Source organism: Coregonus lavaretus, assembly GCF_964263955.1.
Source record: "Coregonus lavaretus genome assembly, chromosome: 2".
In the NCBI taxonomy this organism is placed as follows: domain Eukaryota; kingdom Metazoa; phylum Chordata; class Actinopteri; order Salmoniformes; family Salmonidae; genus Coregonus; species Coregonus lavaretus.
In genome coordinates this window covers 55,931,514-55,952,899 of record NC_139989.1, presented here as the reverse complement: position 1 = coordinate 55,952,899, position 21,386 = coordinate 55,931,514, and the positions used below count along the sequence as shown (strand labels likewise).

The window sequence follows — 21,386 nt, the reverse complement described above, 5'->3', positions numbered from 1 at the left end:
GAAATGTTTTGCTCACAAGTGGGGAGGGAGGGGGGTTCAGATTATTTGTGGCCCCCACCCACACCCCTGTGATAGAGGAAATGTTCAGATGCTGAATGTGGCATGGTGTGCTGGGTACCCTGGACTGTTGAATAGCCATGAACGATATAGGCTTGGGCGATATACCCTTCATACCGTATACCAAGGTATTTCGAAATAACGACGGTATGGGGGGCATCCTCGCTTCATGTGGGCTGCGGGGGTGCGTGCTATGCCACTGCTTATAACTATAAGTATAACTATAATAAATCTAAGATGTATCAAATCAATGATATCCAGCTCAGGGTAGAGGTCTTTACGGATCCACCTGTACCCAAATTATCTTGTGTCCATCCTCTCTGCTTCACTCCCTCAGAGTACGGCCCCTCCCCCGCCTGCTAGAGCAGCACTTCGCTCTCCCTCTCGCGCTTTATCAACTCTGGTTAATAAAGTAGTTTTTTTTAAATATACTTTTCTGCTGCTTCCCTCACTCAGAACGGATCGAACCAGGTCTGGATTCGACCAGGTCTATAAGGAACGGGTCTAGTTGTCCTTGGGTCCATTCGGAATGGGTCTCTATATTTAAAAAATATATTTATGCATATCGGGTCCGGGTGGGAAAGCCCCAGGTCCATTTCGGAATGGGTCCAACTTTTTGGAGCCGTGAAGACCTCTAGCTCAGGGCTCCAGCTATGCATTTGGTTTGCTAATTGGTAAATTAAGTGTCTAGATGTCAAGATCAAGCTTCTTGGTTAGAGCAGAGACATTCAATCTCCTCCTGGATCAAGATCCCTGTTCCTTAAATTGTTTTGTTCAAACCATAGCAGTTTCCTTGTCTCCATCATCAGTAAAGCCAATGCTGCTCCACATCTTACTGTACGTTGTGTGTGTGAACTGTAATAAAACTAAAACATCAACCTCAAGGTAAATGATTCACCTGTGCTGATAAGAATGGAATGTGTGAGGTTACATATTAGCCTACATAGCCATCACTAGAATGCAATGCACACACCATTCACCTTTTCCCATATGGCTACTCATAGCCCAGTCATTGTCAGTTAGTCCAGTGCTCTAGGAAAGGTCTAAAACAGTGAGGCCATTCTTCCGCTGTCCTTTGTATGGTTGTTAACCACGTCCATACCACTCTAACTCGGTTATGTCATAAATGCACAAGCAGTGCTAATGTATATTGTGCTGCTACATAGCCTACAAGTACAACACCACAAGCACTCCACTGTTGAATTCTTACGTCACCAAGTGAATTGTGTGAATTCTTTACAACCAAACGCAACAATGGACATTACCAATATGCCATCAGAACACAAGTGATCAATAATTACAATGATTTGTTACTACATTGTTAGGCCTAATGGTTGTTCAAATGTCAATAGTTTAGCATATTTAATTAGGACTGCATGCTTCGAAAAAAATATCTAATTGTAATTTTTTGGGCCAGATATTGCAATTATGAATCGCAATTTTCAAACACTTGGGTGAAAACTTGGTAATTCCATCAGGCATGGTTAAAACAAGTGTCAGGGTAGAGAACATCACCTCAAAAATGAGATCATATGAATAAATGAATACATACGGTGCTAACTGAATACAAAACCAAATAAAACAAATGTTATATAGGATCATTACACCTACAGTACCAGTCAAAAGTTGACACACTCACTCAAGGTATTATCTTTATTTGTACTATTTTCTACATTGTAGAATAATAGTGAAGTTATCAGAACTATGAAATAACACATATGGAATCGTAGTAACCAAAAAAGTGTTAAACAAATCAGAAAATATCATATATATTTGAGATTCTTCAAAGTAGCCACCCTTTGCCTTGATGACAGCTTTGCACACTCTTGGCATTCTCTCAACCAGCTTCATGAGGTAGTCACCTGGAACACATTTCAATTAATAGGTGTGCCTTCTTAAAAGTTAATTTGTGGAATTTCTTTCCTTCTTAATGCGTTTGAGCCAATCAGTTGTCTTATGACAAGGTAGGGGTGGTATACAGAAGATAGCCCTATTTGGTAAAAGACCAAGTCCATATTATGGCAAGAACAGCTCAAATAAGCAAAGAGAAACAACAGTCCATCATTACTTGAAGACATGAAGGTCAGTCAATACGGAAAATTTCAACAACTTTAAAAGTTTCTTCAAGTGCAGTCGCAAAAACCATCAAGCGCTATGATGAAACTGGCTCTCATGAGGATCGCCACAGGAAAGGAAGACCCAGAGTTGCCTCTGCTGCAGAGGATAAGTTCATTAGAGTTAACTGCACCTCAGATTGCAGCCCAAATAAATGCTTCACAGAGTTCAAGTAACAGACACATCTCAACATCAACTGTTCAGAGGAGACTGGGTGAATCAGGCCTTCATGGTCGAATTGCTGCAAAGAAACCACTACTAAAGGACACCAATAATAAGAAGAGACTTGCTTGGGCCAAGAAACACGAGCAATGGACATTAGACCGGTGGAAATCTGTCCTTTGGTCTGATGAGTCCAAATTAGAGCTTTTTGGTTCCAACCGCTGTGTCTTTGTGAGACGCAGAGTAGGTGAACGGATGATCTCCACATGTGTGGTTCCCATCGTTAAGCATGGAGGAGGTGTGATGGTGCTTTGCTGGTGACACTGTCTGTGATGTATTTAGAATTCAAGGCACACTTATTTTATTTATTTCACCTTTATTTAACCAGGTAAGCCAGTTGAGAACAAGTTCTCATTTACAACTGCGACCTGGCCAAGATAAAGCAAAGCAGTGCGATAAAAACAACAGAGTTACATACTTAACCAGCATGACTACCACAGCATTCTGCAGCGATATGCCATTCCATCTGGTTTGCACTTAGTGGGACTATAATTTGTTTTTCCAACAGGACAATGACACAAAAACACACCTCCAGGCTGTGTAAGGGCTATTTGACCAAGAAAGAGAGTGATGGAGTGCTGCATCAGATGACCTGGCCTCCACAATCACCCGACCTCAACCCAATTGAGATGGTTTGGGATGAGTTAGACTGCAGAGTGAAGGAAAAGCAGCCAACAAGTGCTCAGCATATGTGGGAACTCCTTCAAGACTGTTGGAAAAGCATTCCTCATGAAGCTGGTTGAGAGAATACCAAGAGTGTGCAAAGCTGTCATCAAGGCAACGGGTGGCTATTTGAAGAAACTAAAATATAAAATATATTTTGATTTGTTTAACACTTTTTTGGTTACTACATGATTCCATATGTTTTGGTAGGTGTGTCCAAACGTTTGACTGGTACTGTACATATTAACAAAGTAGTGTGCTATAAGCGCAGCACTTATTTATTAAAGAATAACATTATGAGTTCCTATTTCACCATTATGAGTTCTTAAATAACCTAAGTTAATGATTTATTCAGGCAGCCATAGGCTGCAGATGGAATAGAAAGCGTATGATTGTGTAATTATGTATAAGTAGGTTGAATCATTATTCTAATTTAAATTATAAGTTAAAGTGCCTTAAAAACATGTAACACGTAGCCTACCGATTGCAAGGTGCAGCCTGTGTCCAAATCATTGGAGTCCGGTACAGTCATTTAACTTCTCCCTTAATTTTGTTATAGAGTGTTGGGATGGCAACTTGGGAGAAATATGTGCGAGATGGAATTTTGTATCTCCAGTCCAGCTTGTTTATCCTCTTCTTGAAGCGGTCTTTGCTGACTGTGTAAATAGGAAGCATGTCTTTGGCTATGTGATAGGTGATAGCTTCTGAATTCTGTGTGTCTGCGGTGGTAGTTTTTTCGTAGGGCATTACATTTGAAAACACATCAGCAATCAATGCCTTTTTAACATAGGTGGCTGGTTGTGACTGAGGGGCTTTGCTGCTGTCGGGCGCTTTTTGTTACCATGCAATCGTCGTAAAGTAGGGGTTGGCTATTCTTCAAATGATTTAATAAATGTGTCATGTTGCCTTTGTTGTCGCCACAACTCTAAGGCACTTTTTGCACAACACTTGCATTTGATTAACATCGGTTTGCCTGTAGCCGAAATACTTCCATACCACTGAAGATGCGCCCTTCTTTGGCACCAAATCGACATTCTCGTTAGCACTAGCAAATCAAATCAAATCAAATTTTATTGGTCACATGCGCCGAATACAACAGGTGCAGACATTGCAGTGAAATGCTTACTTAGAGCCCTTAACCAACAGTGCATTTATTTTAAACAAAAAAAGTAAGAATAAAACAACAACAACAAAAAAGTGTTGAGAAAAAAAGAGCAGAAGTAAAATAAAGTGACAGTAGGGAGGCTATATATACAGGGGGGTACCGTTGCAGAGTCAATGTGCGGGGGCACCGGCTAGTTGAGGTAGTTGAGGTAATATGTACATGTGGGTAGAGTTAAAGTGACTATGCATAAATACTTAACAGAGTAGCAGCAGCGTAAAAAGGATGGGGTGGGGGGGCAGTGCAAATAGTCCGGGTAGCCATGATTAGCTGTTCAGGAGTCTTATGGCTTGGGGGTAGAAGCTGTTGAGAAGTCTTTTGGACCTAGACTTGGCACTCCGGTACCGCTTGCCGTGCGGTAGCAGAGAGAACAGTCTATGACTAGGGTGGCTGGAGTCTTTGACAATTTTGAGGGCCTTCCTCTGACACCGCCTGGTATAGAGGTCCTGGATGGCAGGGAGCTTTGCCCCAGTGATGTACTGGGCCGTACGCACTACCCTCTGTAGTGCCTTGCGGTCAGAGGCCAAGCAGTTGCCATAGCAGCACTCATGTTTCCGACACACATGCTGAGATAAAGCCACAGAGTTTCTAAACCTCATACTGTACCGTCTTTGGTAAAGCCCTTTCTCTCCTCACCAGCATCTAACTGTGTGCTCTAAGCGGGGACGCTTGTGATTGGCCAACGTGCATGCCATGCAGAGAGTGAGAAAGCCTGCTTGTGATTGGTCAGCATCCTCTGTGCATATAAAGAGTGAATGAGTCTAGCGCCTCATTGGAGGAGGTATCGTAGTCTAGTTGGTGTAATAATGGAGTGTCAAAGAAAGGAGAAAATCACAGCCTCTTGCGATATGGATATTGAACATGTCAATATCACAATTTTGATCTGAATTCGATTAATCGCGCAGCCCTACTATTTATTTCAAAGTATTGCTTTCTTCATTGTCAAGGACAGTCAAACCAATCAAAGTATCCAGTCTAAATGGCGCTTGCATGACAGAGCAGAAGTTGTGTGTTCAGTTAAAACATGCTACTAAGCAAATCCCTACGGAAAACTGTGCAGAAGAGGCACGTCAATGGCCAATGTAGCCAATGTAACCTACTCAATAAAAGCAATTAAAGACTCCCTGTGCCAAATAGTCACCTGTCACAGAGCTCACCCATGACAATAGACACTACTATATTGGGTGGCTAAAGCCCAGGTGAACTCCCAAGCCATAGGTCAACAAAGTCTTGTCTGGTGATCGGTTAAACGAATACCCTGCTTTAGACAAAACAACAAAACCTCTATCAATATTAAAGCCTATTTTCAGTTAGGCCTAGTCAATGAAAACATGGATAGATAGAGAACATAGTGATTCCTATCAAAGCCTCACCTACTGAAACCTGTGTTTGGGGTGTAGGCTATTGGGAGTGTATGTGTGTGAATGATAAAGGCCTGTATCAGATGGTAATGACCAGTGCTTGACTTGGACTGAAATAAGTGCCGGTACTGTTTACATTTAAGTGCAAGAGCTCCACCATACTTTTGAGCTAATATTCTATAAGAGGAACAGGAGCTCAAGCAGTAGAACATTTGAGGTGCTGGTATTCAGCTCCGGTGAGCTCCTGCCCAAGTCAAACACTGGTAATGACACTGACTCTGCTCGTTCATCAGTCAATATATCCCATAACAATGACCCCAGCCCTTACAGTGCATTCGGAAAGTATTCAGACCCCTTGACTTTTTACATTTTGTTATGTTACAGCCTTATTCTAAAATTGATTAAATTGTATTTTTCCCTAAACAATCTACACAATACCCCATAATGACAAAGCAAAAACAGGTTTTTAGAAATGTTTGCAAATGTATTAAAAATAAAAACACTGAAATATTACATTTACATACTCAGTACTTTGTTGAAACACCTTTGGCATTGAGTCTTTTTACATTTACGTCATTTAGCAGACGCTCTTATCCGACTTGGTGCATTCAACTTATGATAGCCAGTGGGACAACAACTTTCTTTCTTTTTATGGGGGGGTGGGGGAAGAAGGATTACTTTTATACTATTATCTTCTTGGGTATGACGCTACAAGCTTGGCACACCTGTATTTGGGGAGTTTCTCCCATTCTTCGCTGCAGATGTTCTCAAGCTCTGTCAGGTTGGATGGGGAGCATCGCTGCACAGCTTTTTTCAGGTCTCTCCAGAGATGTTTGATCGGGTTCAAGTCCGGGCTCTGGCTGGGCCACTCAAGGACATTCAGACTTGTCCCGAAGCCACTCCTGCATTGTCTTGGCTGTGTGCTTAGGGTCGTTGTCCTGTTGGAAGGTGAACCTTCGCCCCAGTCTGAGGTCCTGAGCGCTCTGGAGCAGCTCTAGGAAAAGTATTGGTGGTTCCAAACTTCTTCCATTTAAGAATGATGGAGGCCACTGTGTTCTTTGGGGACCATCAATGCTGCAGACATTTTTTGGTACCCTTCCCCAGATCTGTGCCTCGACACAATCCTGTCTCTGAGCTCTATGGACAATTCCTTCGACCTCATGGCTTGGTTTTTGCTCTGACATGCACTGTCAACTGTGGGACCTTTATATAGACAGGTGTGTGCCTTTCCAAATCATGTCCAATCAATTGAATTTACCACAGGTGGACTCCAATCCAGCTGTAGAAACATCTCAACGATGATCAATGGAAATCAAGATGGCATCTGAGTTCAATTTCGAGTCTCATAGCAAAGGCTCTGAATACTTATGTAAATAAGGTATCTGTTTTTTATTTTTAATAAATGTGCAACAATTTCTAAACACCTGTTGTTTTCGCTTCGTCATTATGGGGTATTGTGTGTAGATTGATGGGGAAAAACATTTTTTAAATCCATTTTAGAATAAGGCTGTAATGTAACAAAATATGGAAAAAGTCAAGGGGTCTGAATACTTTCCGAATGCACTGCATTTCTTTGATTAGGCTAGTTTGGTTCATCAGACATAACTTTAAATGGTGTTCCAGGAAAACTTCAGATGTTATGGTTGTCAACACACATTGACATTACGTGAATCACTTCATCAGAACAAGTGTTACTGTTGTCATATTATCAAAGCAAGGAGTGAACTGTTGAAGGCAAATAGCGTTAAGAACTGATACTACTACTAAGCACTGCACTGGATAAAACTAACTGTTGTTGTAAATGGACTGGCCAGGTGTATGGTCAGTGCTGAGTGTACTACTCTTCAAATCTAGCAAGTCAGATAAAATAGCCCATCTACATTGCATTGGCATGCTAACGTTAACTCAATGCGTCTCAAATCTATAACAAGTTACAAAATACCCCCTTCGTGTCGCTCTTCCCTCAGCTGTTGTTGTTTGGCTATGTTGTATGTTAGTTAGCATTGGCAAGCTAACTAGCTAGTTATCTAAATAGCTGCCTTTCTTACTGGCCCTGGCTTGTTGAGCCTGTTGTAGCCTGATATAGCCGGGCTAGCCAACTAGCTGAAATGGCTTACTAGTCAGCTAGCTTGTTGTTACGCTATTCCTCTTGCTAACTAACTTGCTAGCATAATGGCATTGGCCTGAAACTAATTGGAAATAACTGGTGGTAACAGTTCATTCAGTGACATGGTAAACAATTTAGAGTAATCTTACCTGCTGTGTCAGAATACGGAAGCGGAGCACCTTTGACCAGAAATAATGCCGACAGAAGAATTCCAGTCGCCAGCAACAACACAAATCCATGACGGTTCCCCATCCTTTTTAGCTTAGCTAGCTAACTAGCTAATGAGAATCGTCGTCCAAAATTACAACTAAATACTAATAAACCAAATACAATTTTTAATTCATTGATAATAAGTTAAATATATAGCTATATCTACAGGCTAAATAAAAATGCTCGCAGGTCTAGCTAGCATCGATAGCAACGACAAGCTAACGTGAGCTATCAATGCCTCAAACAATGCCGTTTCATTATCAATGAAAAATAGAAAAGGTATATTACCTTTCTTGAACAATCATGTTTAGATAAATACGCTTCACCGGCAATGCTCTACATTTATTCAAACGTAATATTTTATCAATAGTCCAAACTGTCAGGCTATTCTCCGAGGCGCCATGTTCCTACAACGTCATAGCATGGAGGCGTGTATATTGACACGATAGATTTACATATACAATAGTGAATCACAACCCATTAATCTGTATTAACGTACAGATACGACCAATCACTATCCTTCTTCGTATTCCCCATCCACATCCGTTGCTTTGTGTCAAACGTAAAGCTAGATGTGTTTTTAGAGCAGTAATTTGACATGTGAGGTATGCAAGCAATGTTCCAGTGCTTTGTGAAAGATGAACTACTCAACCTGTCTGATTTAATGGACTTGTAGGCTATACGGGGGGGGGGGGGGGGGTGCAAAGGTCTTGGAAAGGTATGCCTATCAAATCAAATGTTATTGGTCACATGCGCCGAATACAACAGGTGTGGACTTTACAGTGAAATGCTTACTTACGAGCCTGTACCTAACAATGCAGATTTAAAAAGTAAGAAAAATATTTGCTAAATAAAAAAGGAAATAGTAACACAATAAAATAACAATAAGGCTATATACAAGGAGTACCAGTACCGAGTCAATGTGCAGGGGTATGAGGTAGTTGAGGTAATTGAGGTAATACAGTATGTAGTGATAAAAGTGACAAGGCAATCAGGATATATAATAAACAGTGTAGCAGCAGTGTATGTGAAGAGTGTGAAAGTGTGTCCTATGTGTGAGTGTATGTCATCATTATGCGTGTGTGTTTTTTTTGTGTGTGAGCTTATTTAGTATGTGTGTGTATGTGTGTTGGAGTGTCAGTGTAGTATGTGTGAGTGCGTGGGTAGAGTCAAGTGAGTGTGCATAGAGCCAGTGCAACAAAAAAAATACGATAAATAAATAAATCATAAAGGGGGTCAATGTAAATAGTCCCAATACCAACAATTTTAACTGAAACCAATTGACATGAGATAAGATGGCACATAGGCCACGATATAGCTAAGTAGACCTATAGGCCTCCATTATGTTTTCACATCAATTTGTTTTGCATCTATGTCAAATATGGCAGGGGGAGCCAGGTAAGGAGTTGGACACATCCTTCTTACCCAAGCAAAGGGATAACATTGATTACTTTTGACTGTACCTTAGAAACTCTGCTTATATAGCCTATAGTAAGAGGGTGTGGTGTGAGTTTTAAAATCAGTTATTAATGACACATGCTGTGTTGACAGTATTCAGTGTACAGGTTGGTTTATGGACTGTACACATTAAGTACGTATTTGAAGAGCCTAATATTATTGCTGTGTTTTCATTCCATGTCGTGTCTGTTACTTTACGCTCTCTCAGATGTACCATTTGTGGTTATTTATAATCCACACAAAATGCATAACATGGAGTAGATGTTGACTCTGCAGAGGACTGTACTCTGCAGTCACTCAGGTTCTGTCCATTCACATCTGTAGAAAATGTGAAATTCTGACTGGGACTTTTATCTCCCCAAAGAGCCCGAATATATCCTGCCATCTTTGCTCATCATTGTGCATCATTGTCAACCCTTAATATTTCTACATGGAAAACCCCCATTATGCGATAATGGAATATGGGATAGTTTGGCATTGTTTTTTCCTATCAAGCCAATTAACTGGCTGGGTTGTAAGCTCTACCCCCTGCAAGTTAGGTGACAATAGTTGTGAAAAATGTTCTGCTCTGATTAACTAATGAGGGGGGAGGAGGAGTTCCGTTGTATCTCCCAGGGTTTGAGGACAGAGAGACATCATGTTTGCTCTCTGGATCACAAAGCTGCAGGAGGAGAGTGGTGTTGGATAATAGGCAAAAATCAAGAGAGGCAGAGAGCTGCACATCACTGGCTCACAGAGCGGACACCACCTCACCCAGATAACGGTTAGTTCCAGCCAGGCTTTAGAGATATACCATGCATTGATAGTTTTTTATGCAGTTCTGTAGAGATGTATGTATCTTTCTGTGTATTCATTTGTGTTTTTGTGCATCTCAGGGTTTTTGACAAAGTATTAAGGTGATCAAATGTAGTTTGGTATAATGCAACAAAAAATTGGTTATGTGAAGAAGCAGACCTCTCAAGGTCTCGCTTGGAGACAAAAAAAATGGTCCTTAAAGTTGCATTGTCAAGACTTTGGACAAATTTGTAAATTTTTAGCTAAATGTATTTATTGTTTTATTCATAGAAAAGTCAAGCAATTGTCATTGAATAAATGCCATAGAAACAGTAGCTAGATAGTACCTTGAAGCTAAAGGTGGATAGGCTGATGAGGAATTTGTCTGATGCTTTTAAAAAACACACCCTGACTGTTTGTGCCAGCAAAACACATTGTGCCACTTTCATTTATTGTGATGTGTTTCCCTCTTGAGAGCACGTGTCCCTCAGGCACAGAGAACCATGGCGTTTACAGGGTTGCTGCGAGAGGAGGACATCAGGGCTGCCGTCAAGGCTTGTCAAGGTGAGTCAAACAAACACACACACACACACACAAACACAAACACATGTGAACACACACAATTGCGCACACATACACACACACGCCCAATAGCCTACACTCCCAAGGGTGGTCCTATATTGGGGGAAGGTTGGAGGGTGGATCCTGGTAACCAGGCAGCCAGGGGGCTGGGGAGAAGCAGAGCAGTTACCACCCAGATACCAGAGTGTTAATGCTGAGCATTGAAGAGAAGACTAAAACACGCCAGTCATGCAGGCTTCATTCGCAGCCCACCAGCATTTAATTATTTAGCTACACATTACATCTGCTTCAGAGGGCAGACAAAAGCACACCATCCAGAATACACCCACATGTAAATGCTTGTATACTCACTTTTCAGTATTACATTTACATTTACGTCATTTAGCAGAGGCTCTTATCCAGTGCGACTTACAAATTGGTGCATTCACCTTATGATAGCCAGTGGGACAACCACTTTACAATATGTTATTTTATTTTTATTTATTTTATTTTATTTTTTTCTCTTTGGGGTGGGGTAAGGGGGGTAGAAGGATTACTTTCAGCATAACATACTTTCAGTATATCATCAGCATAACTGTTTGTGGTATATAATATATTATTCAAAACAGACTTGATTCATCATTCTCTTTCTCTGTTCTTTATAAGTCATTTGGTTTTCCTAATGACCTAAGTGACTCTCTGTAATTGCATAAACTGTGAATAAAAATGTATTGATTTAAACATTTGATCTGTTGCATATGGTCACACACTCACATTACAATGGGTTCCCTGAGGTGTTCTGTGAATCTGTGTGTTTAGATTGTATAATGTCCTTAACTAGCGTATTATTGTCAGGGCTCAGTGGCATTAAAATGCTAGAGGGTCTGTGTTTGTAATTGTGAATGTCAGCAGTAGTCAAATGAAAGTAATCTCTCTATTCATCCCCCTCTCCATTCTCTCTCCTTGTCATGCTGTCGGATCTCTCTTGCCTCACACTCTCTCACTTCCTCTCGACATCTCTCCGCATTTCTCTTGATCGCTTCCCCCATCTCTCCATTAGCTCCAGGCACATTCAACTTCAAGTTGTTCTTTGCACAAGTGGGACTGACCGGCAAGCCAGAGGCAGAGGGCCAACGGGTGTTCAGAGTCCTGGACCAAGACCAGAGTGGATACATAGAGGAGGAGGAGCTGAAGTATGATATGAGTTGGGGGGGTGGCTGTGTGTGGAGGGAGGGAGGGAGGGAGGGAGGGAGGGAGGGAGGGAGGTAGGTGCACGTGAAGGGGTTGCCCCATAGTATGTACACTAGTGGTCCCAGAAATGTTCCATATGCACAAAAAGCTTATTTAGCTCAAATTTTGTGCACAAATATGTTTACATCCCTGTTAGTGAGCATTTCTTCTTTGCCAAGATAATCCATCCACCTGACAGGTGTGGCATATCAAGAAGCTGATTAAACAGCAGTATCATTAGACAGGTGCACCTCGTGCTGGGGACAATAAAAGGCCACTCTAAAATGTGCAGTTTTGTCACACAACACAATACCACAGATGTCTCAAGTTTTGAGGGAGCGTGCAATTGGCATGCTGACTGCAGGAATGTCCACCAGAGCTGTTGCCAGAGAATGTAATGCCCCATGGTGGCGGTGAGGTTATGGTATGGGCAGGCATAAGCTATGGGCAACGAACACAATTGCATTTTATCGATGGCAATTTGAATGCACAGAGATACCGTGACGAGATCATGAGGCCCATTGTCATGCCATTCATCCGCCGCCATCACCTCATGTTTCAGCATGATAATGCATGGCCCCATGTCGCAAGGATCTGTACACAATTCCTGGAAGCTGAAAATGTCCCAGTTCTTCAATAGCCTACATACTCACCAGATATGTCACCCATTGAGCATGTTTGGGATGCTCTGGATCGACGTGTACGACAGCGTGTTCCAGTTCTTCCCAATATCCAGCAACTTCGCACAGCCATTGAAGAGGAGTGGGACAACATTCCACAGGCCACAATCAACAGCCTGATCACCTCTATGCGAAGGACATGTGTCATGCTGCATGAGGCAAATGGTGGTCATACCAGATTTTATTTTATATTTAACCTTTACTTAACTAGGCAAGTTAGTTAAGAACAAATTCTTATTTAGAATGATGGCCTACACCGGCCAAACCCGGACGATGCTGGGCCAATTGTGCGCCGCCCTATGGGACTCCCAATCACGGCCGGTTGTGATACAGCCTGGAATCAAACCAGGGGGTCTGTAGTGATGCTTCAAGCACTGAGATGCAGTGCCTTAGACCACTGCGCCACTCGGGAGGGGTTTTCTGATCCTCACCCCTACCTTTATTTTTAAGGTATCTGTGACCAACAGATGCATATCTGTATTCCCAGTCATGTGAAATCCATAGATTAAGGCTTAATGAATTAATTTCAGTTGACTGATTTCCTTATAAGAACTGAAATTGTTGCATGTTGCGTTTATATTTTTGTTCAGTGTATTTGTGTATGTGTGTGTGTGTGTTTGTCATGCACATAGAAAGAGCCTGATGTATTCAAGCTGAAACAAACTATACATTACATATCAATACAATAAAGCAGCATTGACACATGACATGTACATGTAGTTCTTCACTCATCTCTCCTCTCTTTGTTTGTCTATCCCCAGACTATTCCTGCAGAATTTCTCCTCGGGGGCCAGGGAGCTGACTGATGCTGAGACCAGAACTCTCCTGGCGGCAGGAGACGGAGACGGAGATGGCAAGATAGGGATGGAAGGTACAGGTTACAGTACACTCACATCAGCACTACACACACCTGACAGGAGAGCAAGAGAGGGACTGTCCAATGCTGACATAATTTAGGCCTAAATATCATCTTGATAATAGTTTCATCTTCATCAGTTTCATATCATTATATTTTATATTATTCCAGATGATAGGGGATATTGAATCTGAAGGAAGTAAATAAGGAAGGAAGGAAGGAAGGAAGGAAGGAAGGAAGGAAGGAAGGAAGGAAGGAAGGAAGGAAGGAAGGAAGGAAGGAAGGAAGGAAGGAAGGAAGGAAGGAAGGAAGGAAGGAAGGAAGGAAGGAAGGAAGGAAGGAAGGAAGGAAGGAATGCTGCAAAGGCAAAGTGGAAGAAACAGTAAATAAATGCAAGCTTTTTCAACTTATGCAATATTCACTGTGACTTGGCTGTGAGGTCACACATCAGGTGATCACTATATCTCTTTCTCATCTCTCTGTTTCTCTCTTCTCTTGCAGAGTTCTGCGCTTTGCTGAAATGAAGCTTTTACTCCTCATAAGGGCTGTCTCTTTTTTTGCTTTCTCTTGGTACTTTTTACAACGTCTGGAACCCAAAACGCCCAGCTTCAGCATGTCTGGAGGGAAATGCCCACCTCAGCGACTCTATTTAAATGCCTGCTGCCACTCTCCCCGGTTGATGGTGCATCTTGGCACATAAGTTGGTAGCCGGACATCCAGATAAACGGGGATATTAGATGTGAGTGTCTGTCTATCCATTGGGTAACTGGTATGGTTTAATAAAGGATTTAAAACGTAGATATGATGTCCGTGTGTCTTACTACAGTCCCGCAGGTTATGTTGGTGTTTCAGTGCGTATTTGGGTCTAACGCTTTGAACACACTAACTGTCTCATTGCGCAAAATAGTATGCAGCATCATCTAGATATGTGTGCAACAAAAGTGCAACATTCACCTTCTGCTACCATTGCTGTTAACGCGTACAGTTTGACGCATACGTTCGATAAAATCAATGTATGCACCACACAGAACGCACTGCAACTACCTCTTGCACGCAATGCTGCAAGACAAACGCAGCGTTCCATTGGAAATTAACTTACTTCTGGTGTATCAAAACGCAATGACACAGTCGGTTTGTTCAAAGCGTAAGCTATTAGCCTGATTTCCCCAGTGCATTTTAATTGTGTGCTCTGCATGGGCCTACAAGAGACAACGCAGCTCTAAATGTGATGATATAAGCAAAGTGCCCACGGCTTGTACAGGCTGCATTTCCGATGCGGTAACAGGCAAGCGAGAGGCTGCGTGCCTACAGTTCAGCACGCAACCATGGACAAGACCCGGAGCCCGGAGGATGCCAACTGCAGTACATCACAGAGTGATGGTAACCTCTTGAGTAGCTGACGACGAGAGCGATCATTCATCAAGACAGTGAGATGAATAGCCTATTGTAAGCATCAATTAAATCAATCTTAATTTACTTATACTGTACTGACAGCGATACGTCAGTCTGCAATGAGGCCAGACAGGTTAAATATGGTTAGATGTGGGCAAAACAAAATATTTCTGAAAAATGTGCATGTCCATATCAGGGCTAACACCGCCTTCTTCTGGAGTGAATTCAAATTAATAATTTTCAGACCTAAAAATGACTATTTTGATAGATGGGTTAACATGTGGTGGGATTGCCTTTGCCCATGAAGAATCATGTGAATAAAATATAACATTTCATTATTTATTTTAAACGAAAAAGCCGAGAGCATTCATTTTGATATATGCATACAATTATGCGTAATGTTTGGGTAGGCTATAGCCTATAGGCTACACTTATAGCCTACATAAAGTAATTTGGGTAGGCTATAACCTATAGCAGTGTTCCCCAACTGGCTTCCCGCGGGCCGAAATCTGTTCCAAAGTATTCCCACACATAATCGAGAGATAAATGTGATTGTATACAAATGTAAGCAAGGTTTTAAATTATTATGTTTTAGTCAAATATTATATATGTTTGTGCTTATTGCGGTCAATTTGCAGTCTACAAATTATTTGTAATTATGCTCCGGACCCCTGACCATCCATTCAAGAAAAAATCGGCCAGGCGGAAGAATCTATATAATTGATGATCCCTGACCTATAGGCTAAACTTGCCTGAAACTTATGCGTAGGTTAAAAGCGTAAGCCTCTGCGTCGCTATAGGCCTATCCCTGACCCTGCAGCCACATCCCACTAGGCAAAAACTGGTTGAATCAACGTTGTGTCCACATAATTTCAACAAAATAAAATGCAATGTGATGATATTGAATCAGTTGGAAAACTGATTGGATTTGATAAAAGTCATCAAGGTAACGGAATTTCGTCTTTATTTTCATTCAACTGTTAACCTAAATCCAATGACATGGTGACATTTGCTGTTGATTTCACGTTCAATACACGTTAGTTGACAACTCAACCAAATATAAATCAAAACTAGACGTTTAACTGATGTCTGTGTCCTGTGGGATGGCTCTGCATGGCATCCCAGTTTCGTAAATAGTTGTATTGATCGAAGGATTTTCTTTCCCAGGCAGTAAAAGGTGACAGAGGACACTGACGTCGAATTCCATTCATACCCTCTCTATCCGTCTCCGTCTCCCAACCGACTGACTGGCCGACACTCTATATCCAACACCACACAGGTGACATGCTATTCCCATTAGTGCAGTGTCGCATTGAGAAAGGAAGGCGTTCTTTCTACCATTCCATCCAGGTGTAAACACAATGTCATGGTGAAGTTGTTTTAGAGCTAATAAACTGCTCCTGTTGTGCGAACATTGCACAAAGCAGTGCAGCGCAAGCCCCCATATTGGAGTGGGCTATATAGCTGGTGTAGGAGCATAGCATTCAACCTATGTAGCCAGGCCTAGTTCACACACGGACGTAAAGGTTGCCGCCGTTATTTAAACTCATTGTCTATAAAGAAGAAGGATCGGGTGAAAAGAGGCTTAATTTTACTGAATTTGACTGAACCTGTGAACAGTTAACCCGCATTGGATTGTTAGGGGTCCTCTATGCAGGGGAGTCGCAGAAGGGTCAGAATGCTATTACAGTATATCAAAGATTTAGTGCGTAATATGCCTAGTAGTGTTTGTGTCAATTAATAAATAAATCAGATCAATCACGAAAAAGCATGAAGTCATGAAGAGCTGAAGTATTCCTTTCCACCATTTATAGCTTTGGGTCTACCCTTAGCAACATATCTTACATATATAGGCTATAATGATATTGACATTCTACCCTGGAAACAGAAACCTAATATTTTGTAACTTTATGAGGTCAGTGACCTATGTGCTTAAAATATTTGTACATTGTATCAATAGGGTTGGCCTGAGACTGAGATTTGATATCCCCAAACAACTGATTTTCTTTTATCTGCCCAGATGCTTGAATAGTTGGTAAATGAAGTCACTCCCTAGCCTACTTTGGTTTCAATGCGCTTATGACCTTGCCACGTCTTTGGGCCCTCACACTCAGGGCCCCTGAGCATCCTCATTTGTTACCTTAAAAATAGCACACGATTACTTCTGCAATTTTTTTGCAAAACCGATGCTGATATAGTAACTGGGACTCAAACTCCTATAAATGGTGTGGGTCACCGGGTCACGGGTATATAAAACAGAAGGAAAGGGGTTAGGGTCAGCCAATTCGAGTTATACACAGCTTTTCACTCGCCTCCAGAGGAACTTCAGTGTGCAAAGGGATCTCAGATGGAGGCATTGAATTGGAATACATCAGAATAGTGAATATGGAACCAAAATCTTACATGGAGCACCGGACCTCTCAGTGAAAATGGATGTAAAACATTTTAGGGACAATTTTCAGCAGAGGCAAACTTGATCATGAATTATCATTTTTTTGATGGACAGCAGTTGTGAATGTGGATAACAATTAGAAAAGAGAAATTAGAATACAGTCACTGATTTGTTCTCCTCTTTATTTCATTGTATTTATTTGATAAACAATACGATGATGATAATTAGAAGATAAAAGAAAAGTACACGTGCAGCTTGCATGGAGAGTTTATTTTTATTTTTTATTTTTTTAAGTTGGGTTTCCTGAGATGGGGGTTATTGTCTAGCTGCCTCTGATAAGCGTGAAAGACAGGGTGATTCTGTTACAGATGCAATTAATATACATTTACTGAATCCTATCATACACTCGTATTACAAACAGAAAATGAAAACAGTAGCCTATATTTACCACATAAACAGTAGGCCTATAATTGTTTTAAATAGTGTATTTAACTCTTTACACTCGTGGAAATTGGCTGATATGGATAGGGCTAAATTGAAATGTTTCTGGGCTAAATTGAAATGTTTCTTACAGAAGAAATATGAAAAACATATGCATAACAATGGTAGCAATTGAAAGGGAACAGTTTGGAAATTATGGGACAATGATTAGACCAAAGGTGAGGACACAACGGTTCACCTGACACAAGACTGAATCCAAACATTACATCGTTGATTTTATGTGCATTTTACATTTAACGTACATCTCGCCGCATTTGTTGATAACGAAATCTGAAAATACTCTGGATATATTCAGTAACATGACACGAATATTCCTGGAAAATGCGGGGTAGGTGCAAAATAAGACAAATAAATGACATGGGTTTGAGTGAGAGGACTAACTAGTGTCTCTTAGCGGCCACACACCTCTCCAAAGTGTGCACAGTTCCTAAGTCATTTCAATTCACTTTTATGACTCAAAGAAGAGTCTTCAACTATAAGGTGCTTGTTTGAGCTCTCCTAGAGCAAGTACACTTATAGTTATTTTGTTAGGAACACAACCCTGCATCACTGCCATCACACAATTACTGTTGTTGTTTATGCAATCCAAAAATGGTCCATTATACATCGCAATCTGGGTCAGGTGGGCATCATTTAAAAGCCTGTTCTGTTACCGACATGACTAAGTTATAAAATACGGTCTTTCAGAGTTAGGCTTTCACAAGGCAATTCAGTTCACGCTGATTCTGTTCAGAACAACCCAGAGTAAGACGGCATCTCATCATCAAACATAGTAATCATAAACGTTGACACTGTATATGACATGGGTTTTATGATATGGAAATGTAGTGCACATTTGGACTCATGGGTGTTTGGCTTGCTTGTATGACATCAAAGCGGTATTTATTATAATACTCAACGTCTCATCTTTCAAAAAGACATAGAGTCTTCTTAATTACAGCATCTTCCTCACTCAGACAACAAAACCTTTGCAAAACTTGCCCAATTAGCAGGAGGGATGGGGCCAGGCGGCAACTTCTTGTCGCATTATGTGCTCAAGTTCAGAACAGCTCTCAGTAAAAAAATAAAAATGCATACAGTGCTGTGAAGCGCAGAGCCAGAGCTTTGACGTCATGTATAGCATGTTGTACAGCCACTGCTTTCCAAATTTCAAATGTTCAACCAATATAGGTATGAGTGTAAAGGGCTACAATGTAATGTATCCTTAAACACATTATTTCCCCACGTCACTAATTTGGCAAAGTGATGATGAAAAAAAATAATACGTTTACATTATAAGTGCTTCTACACGCTGAAAAAATTGAGAAATTGGTGTTTAGTCAAACCAAATCTGTGGCCGAATTGACTGTGAAGCGAGGGTAACTAGCACTGCATGGTTTGCGCCAAGTTGGAGTTGTGCGCATAACGCACACGTTCGGATCGATTTACAGAGTTGGCATCTGTTTCTTCTCCCCAGTGGCAAATAAAATATAATACAAACTAATTTAAAACGTTAAAATTCAGTATCTTGTCTTTCTATTCATCTTAATTTTAACCTTATTGTAACCTCGTGGGTTATTCACTCTTGAAAATAACATAACATGGTCTAAATGTGATCCCTATAATGTTAACAGTACTAACACTTAAATGTAAGAACATTATAATTTGACAGCGAATACAAGATCTCTCCATAAATTTGCAAATCACTGTATTTGATATTCTATCTATTCCTTTTTTCAGAAAGAAACAGTGGCCGTCGGTGCACTTCTCGCTGTGGCAGATGTGACCGCAGCTCTGGCTGCTTACTCAGTGAAGAAGACTACACCAGTTTGTCAACGGAAATCAGCAGGTCCAATTTTTCTCCACTTCAAACCTACTACGTCAGATTGTGTTTCACTTGTGTGTTTCACAAAGTACTCGTTGTATAGTATACTACATTCTACAGTGCATAATAGAGACAGAAAATATGTACATGTGCATATCTTCAATATATCACCAGCATAGGCAGATATGGAAATAGTAGTCAATAAGATACAGAAGGAAGGACAATCCAATTAATCTGTGGCCAAGATTATTGTGAATAATTAGCTCATATTGGAAACTCAGTCAAAGTTAGGCTACTGACATTCTGAGAGAACCCCTATAAGAAACAGAGTCACATATCACTTATGCCCTGGTTAACTGCTACAAGCTTACATTTACATTTACGTCATTTAGCAGACGCTCTTATCCGACTTACAAATTGGTGCATTCACATAGCCAGTGGGATAACCACTTTACAATATGTTTTTTTTCTTTTTTTTTTCTTTCTTTGGGGTGGGGTAGAATCATTACTTTATCCTATCCCAGGTATTCCTTAAATAGGTGGGGTTTCAAGTGTCTCCGGAAGGTGTTGAGTGACTCCGCTGTCCTGGCGTCGTGAGGGAGCTTGTTCCACCATTGGGGTGCCAGAGCAGCGAAAAGTTTTGACTGGGCTGAGCGGGAACTGTGCTTCCGCAGAGGTAGGGGGGCCAGCAGGCCAGAGGTGGATGAACGCAATGCCCTCGTTTGGGTGCTTACTTGCAGGTTCACCTCTTGACAGTGCAGCAAACATAGAAGAAAGTAAATGGCTAAAGAAACAGTCATAGAAATATTTACAAAACTCTATGCTGTAAAAACAGAATAGTAATTTAGTAATAATTTAATTAAGCAATAAGGCCCAAGGGGGTGTGGTATATGGCCCTATATACCACGGCTAAGGGCGGTTCTTACGCACGATGCAATGTGGAGTGCTTGGATACAGCCCTTAGCCATGGTATATTGGAAATATACCACAAACCCCCGAGGTGACTTATTGCTATTATAAACTAGCTACCAACGTAATTACAGCAGTAAAAATGACTGTTTTGTCATACCCGTGGTAATCACTCTGATATACCACGGCTTTCAGCCAATCAGAATTCAGGGCTCGAACCACCCAGTTTATAAATCAGAATATAATACAACAAGGCACTCAATGAATTAAGACAGATATTTACAACATGTGCCGTGGAAGTGTGCAATAGAATGTGCAATAATAGCAGACATTGTTCAGTATAATAAATAGGAGTCCAGTAGCAGCAGTCGTGGAGTGTGTTTGTAGTGTGGATGTGTGTGTGAGCGTGTGTGTGAGTGGGAGTGTGTGTATGTGTGTGCGTGTGCGTGTGTGTGTGTGTTTGGGTCTATGTGTAGGTGTGTGTGAGTGAGTGCATGTGTGATAAGGTGTATAAAGTCAGAGTTCAAGAGTTCAGAGGTCTGATGGCTTGTGGGTAGAAACTGTCTCTGAGCCTGGTGGATCGAGACTCGATGCTCTGATACTGTCTGCCAGACAGTAACGGAGTTAATAGTCTATGGCTGGAGTGTGAGGGGTCCTTGATGATGTTGCGGGCCTTCCTCAGGTATCGCTTGGAGTAGATGTCCTGTATGGGTGGGAGCACGGTACCTGTGATGTACTGGGCCGTCTTCACCACCCGCTGGATGGCATTGCAGTCGAGAGCGGGGCAGTTTCCATACCAGACCTTACAGGATCCAGTTGCAGAAGGTGGTTTCCAGACCCAGGGCCTTGAGCTTGGTGATGAGCTTGGAGGGAACAATGGTGTTGAATGCTGAACTGTAGTCAATGAACAGCATTCTCACATACTGTAGGTG

At 41.3% G+C, this 21,386-nt stretch overlaps 2 protein-coding genes across 2 annotated transcripts in view; one reads left to right on the top strand and one right to left on the bottom strand.

Annotated features, from left to right (window-relative positions):
• LOC311139767 (serine/threonine-protein kinase LMTK2-like) overlaps positions 1-8,321 on the bottom strand; it is a gene marked incomplete at its 3' end in the record, with an annotated part of 61,153 nt that extends 52,832 nt beyond the window's left edge. The window contains exon 1 of the mRNA XM_084174712.1: positions 7,837-8,321. Within this exon, the coding sequence (XP_084030838.1) occupies positions 7,837-7,939 (103 nt within the window). The 5' untranslated portion in view covers positions 7,940-8,321. The remainder of the gene's footprint in view (positions 1-7,836) is intronic.
• A 1,708-nt stretch (positions 8,322-10,029) lies between these two features.
• LOC311142973 (parvalbumin beta-like) lies at positions 10,030-14,200 on the top strand. Its single transcript, XM_084178753.1, has 5 exons — positions 10,030-10,118; positions 10,605-10,693; positions 11,751-11,883; positions 13,362-13,471; positions 13,958-14,200. The coding sequence occupies exons 2-5, from the start codon at positions 10,633-10,635 to the stop codon at positions 13,978-13,980; spliced, it is 327 nt and encodes a 108-aa protein (XP_084034879.1). The 5' UTR covers positions 10,030-10,118; positions 10,605-10,632; the 3' UTR covers positions 13,981-14,200.
• The last annotated feature ends 7,186 nt before the right edge of the window (positions 14,201-21,386 follow it).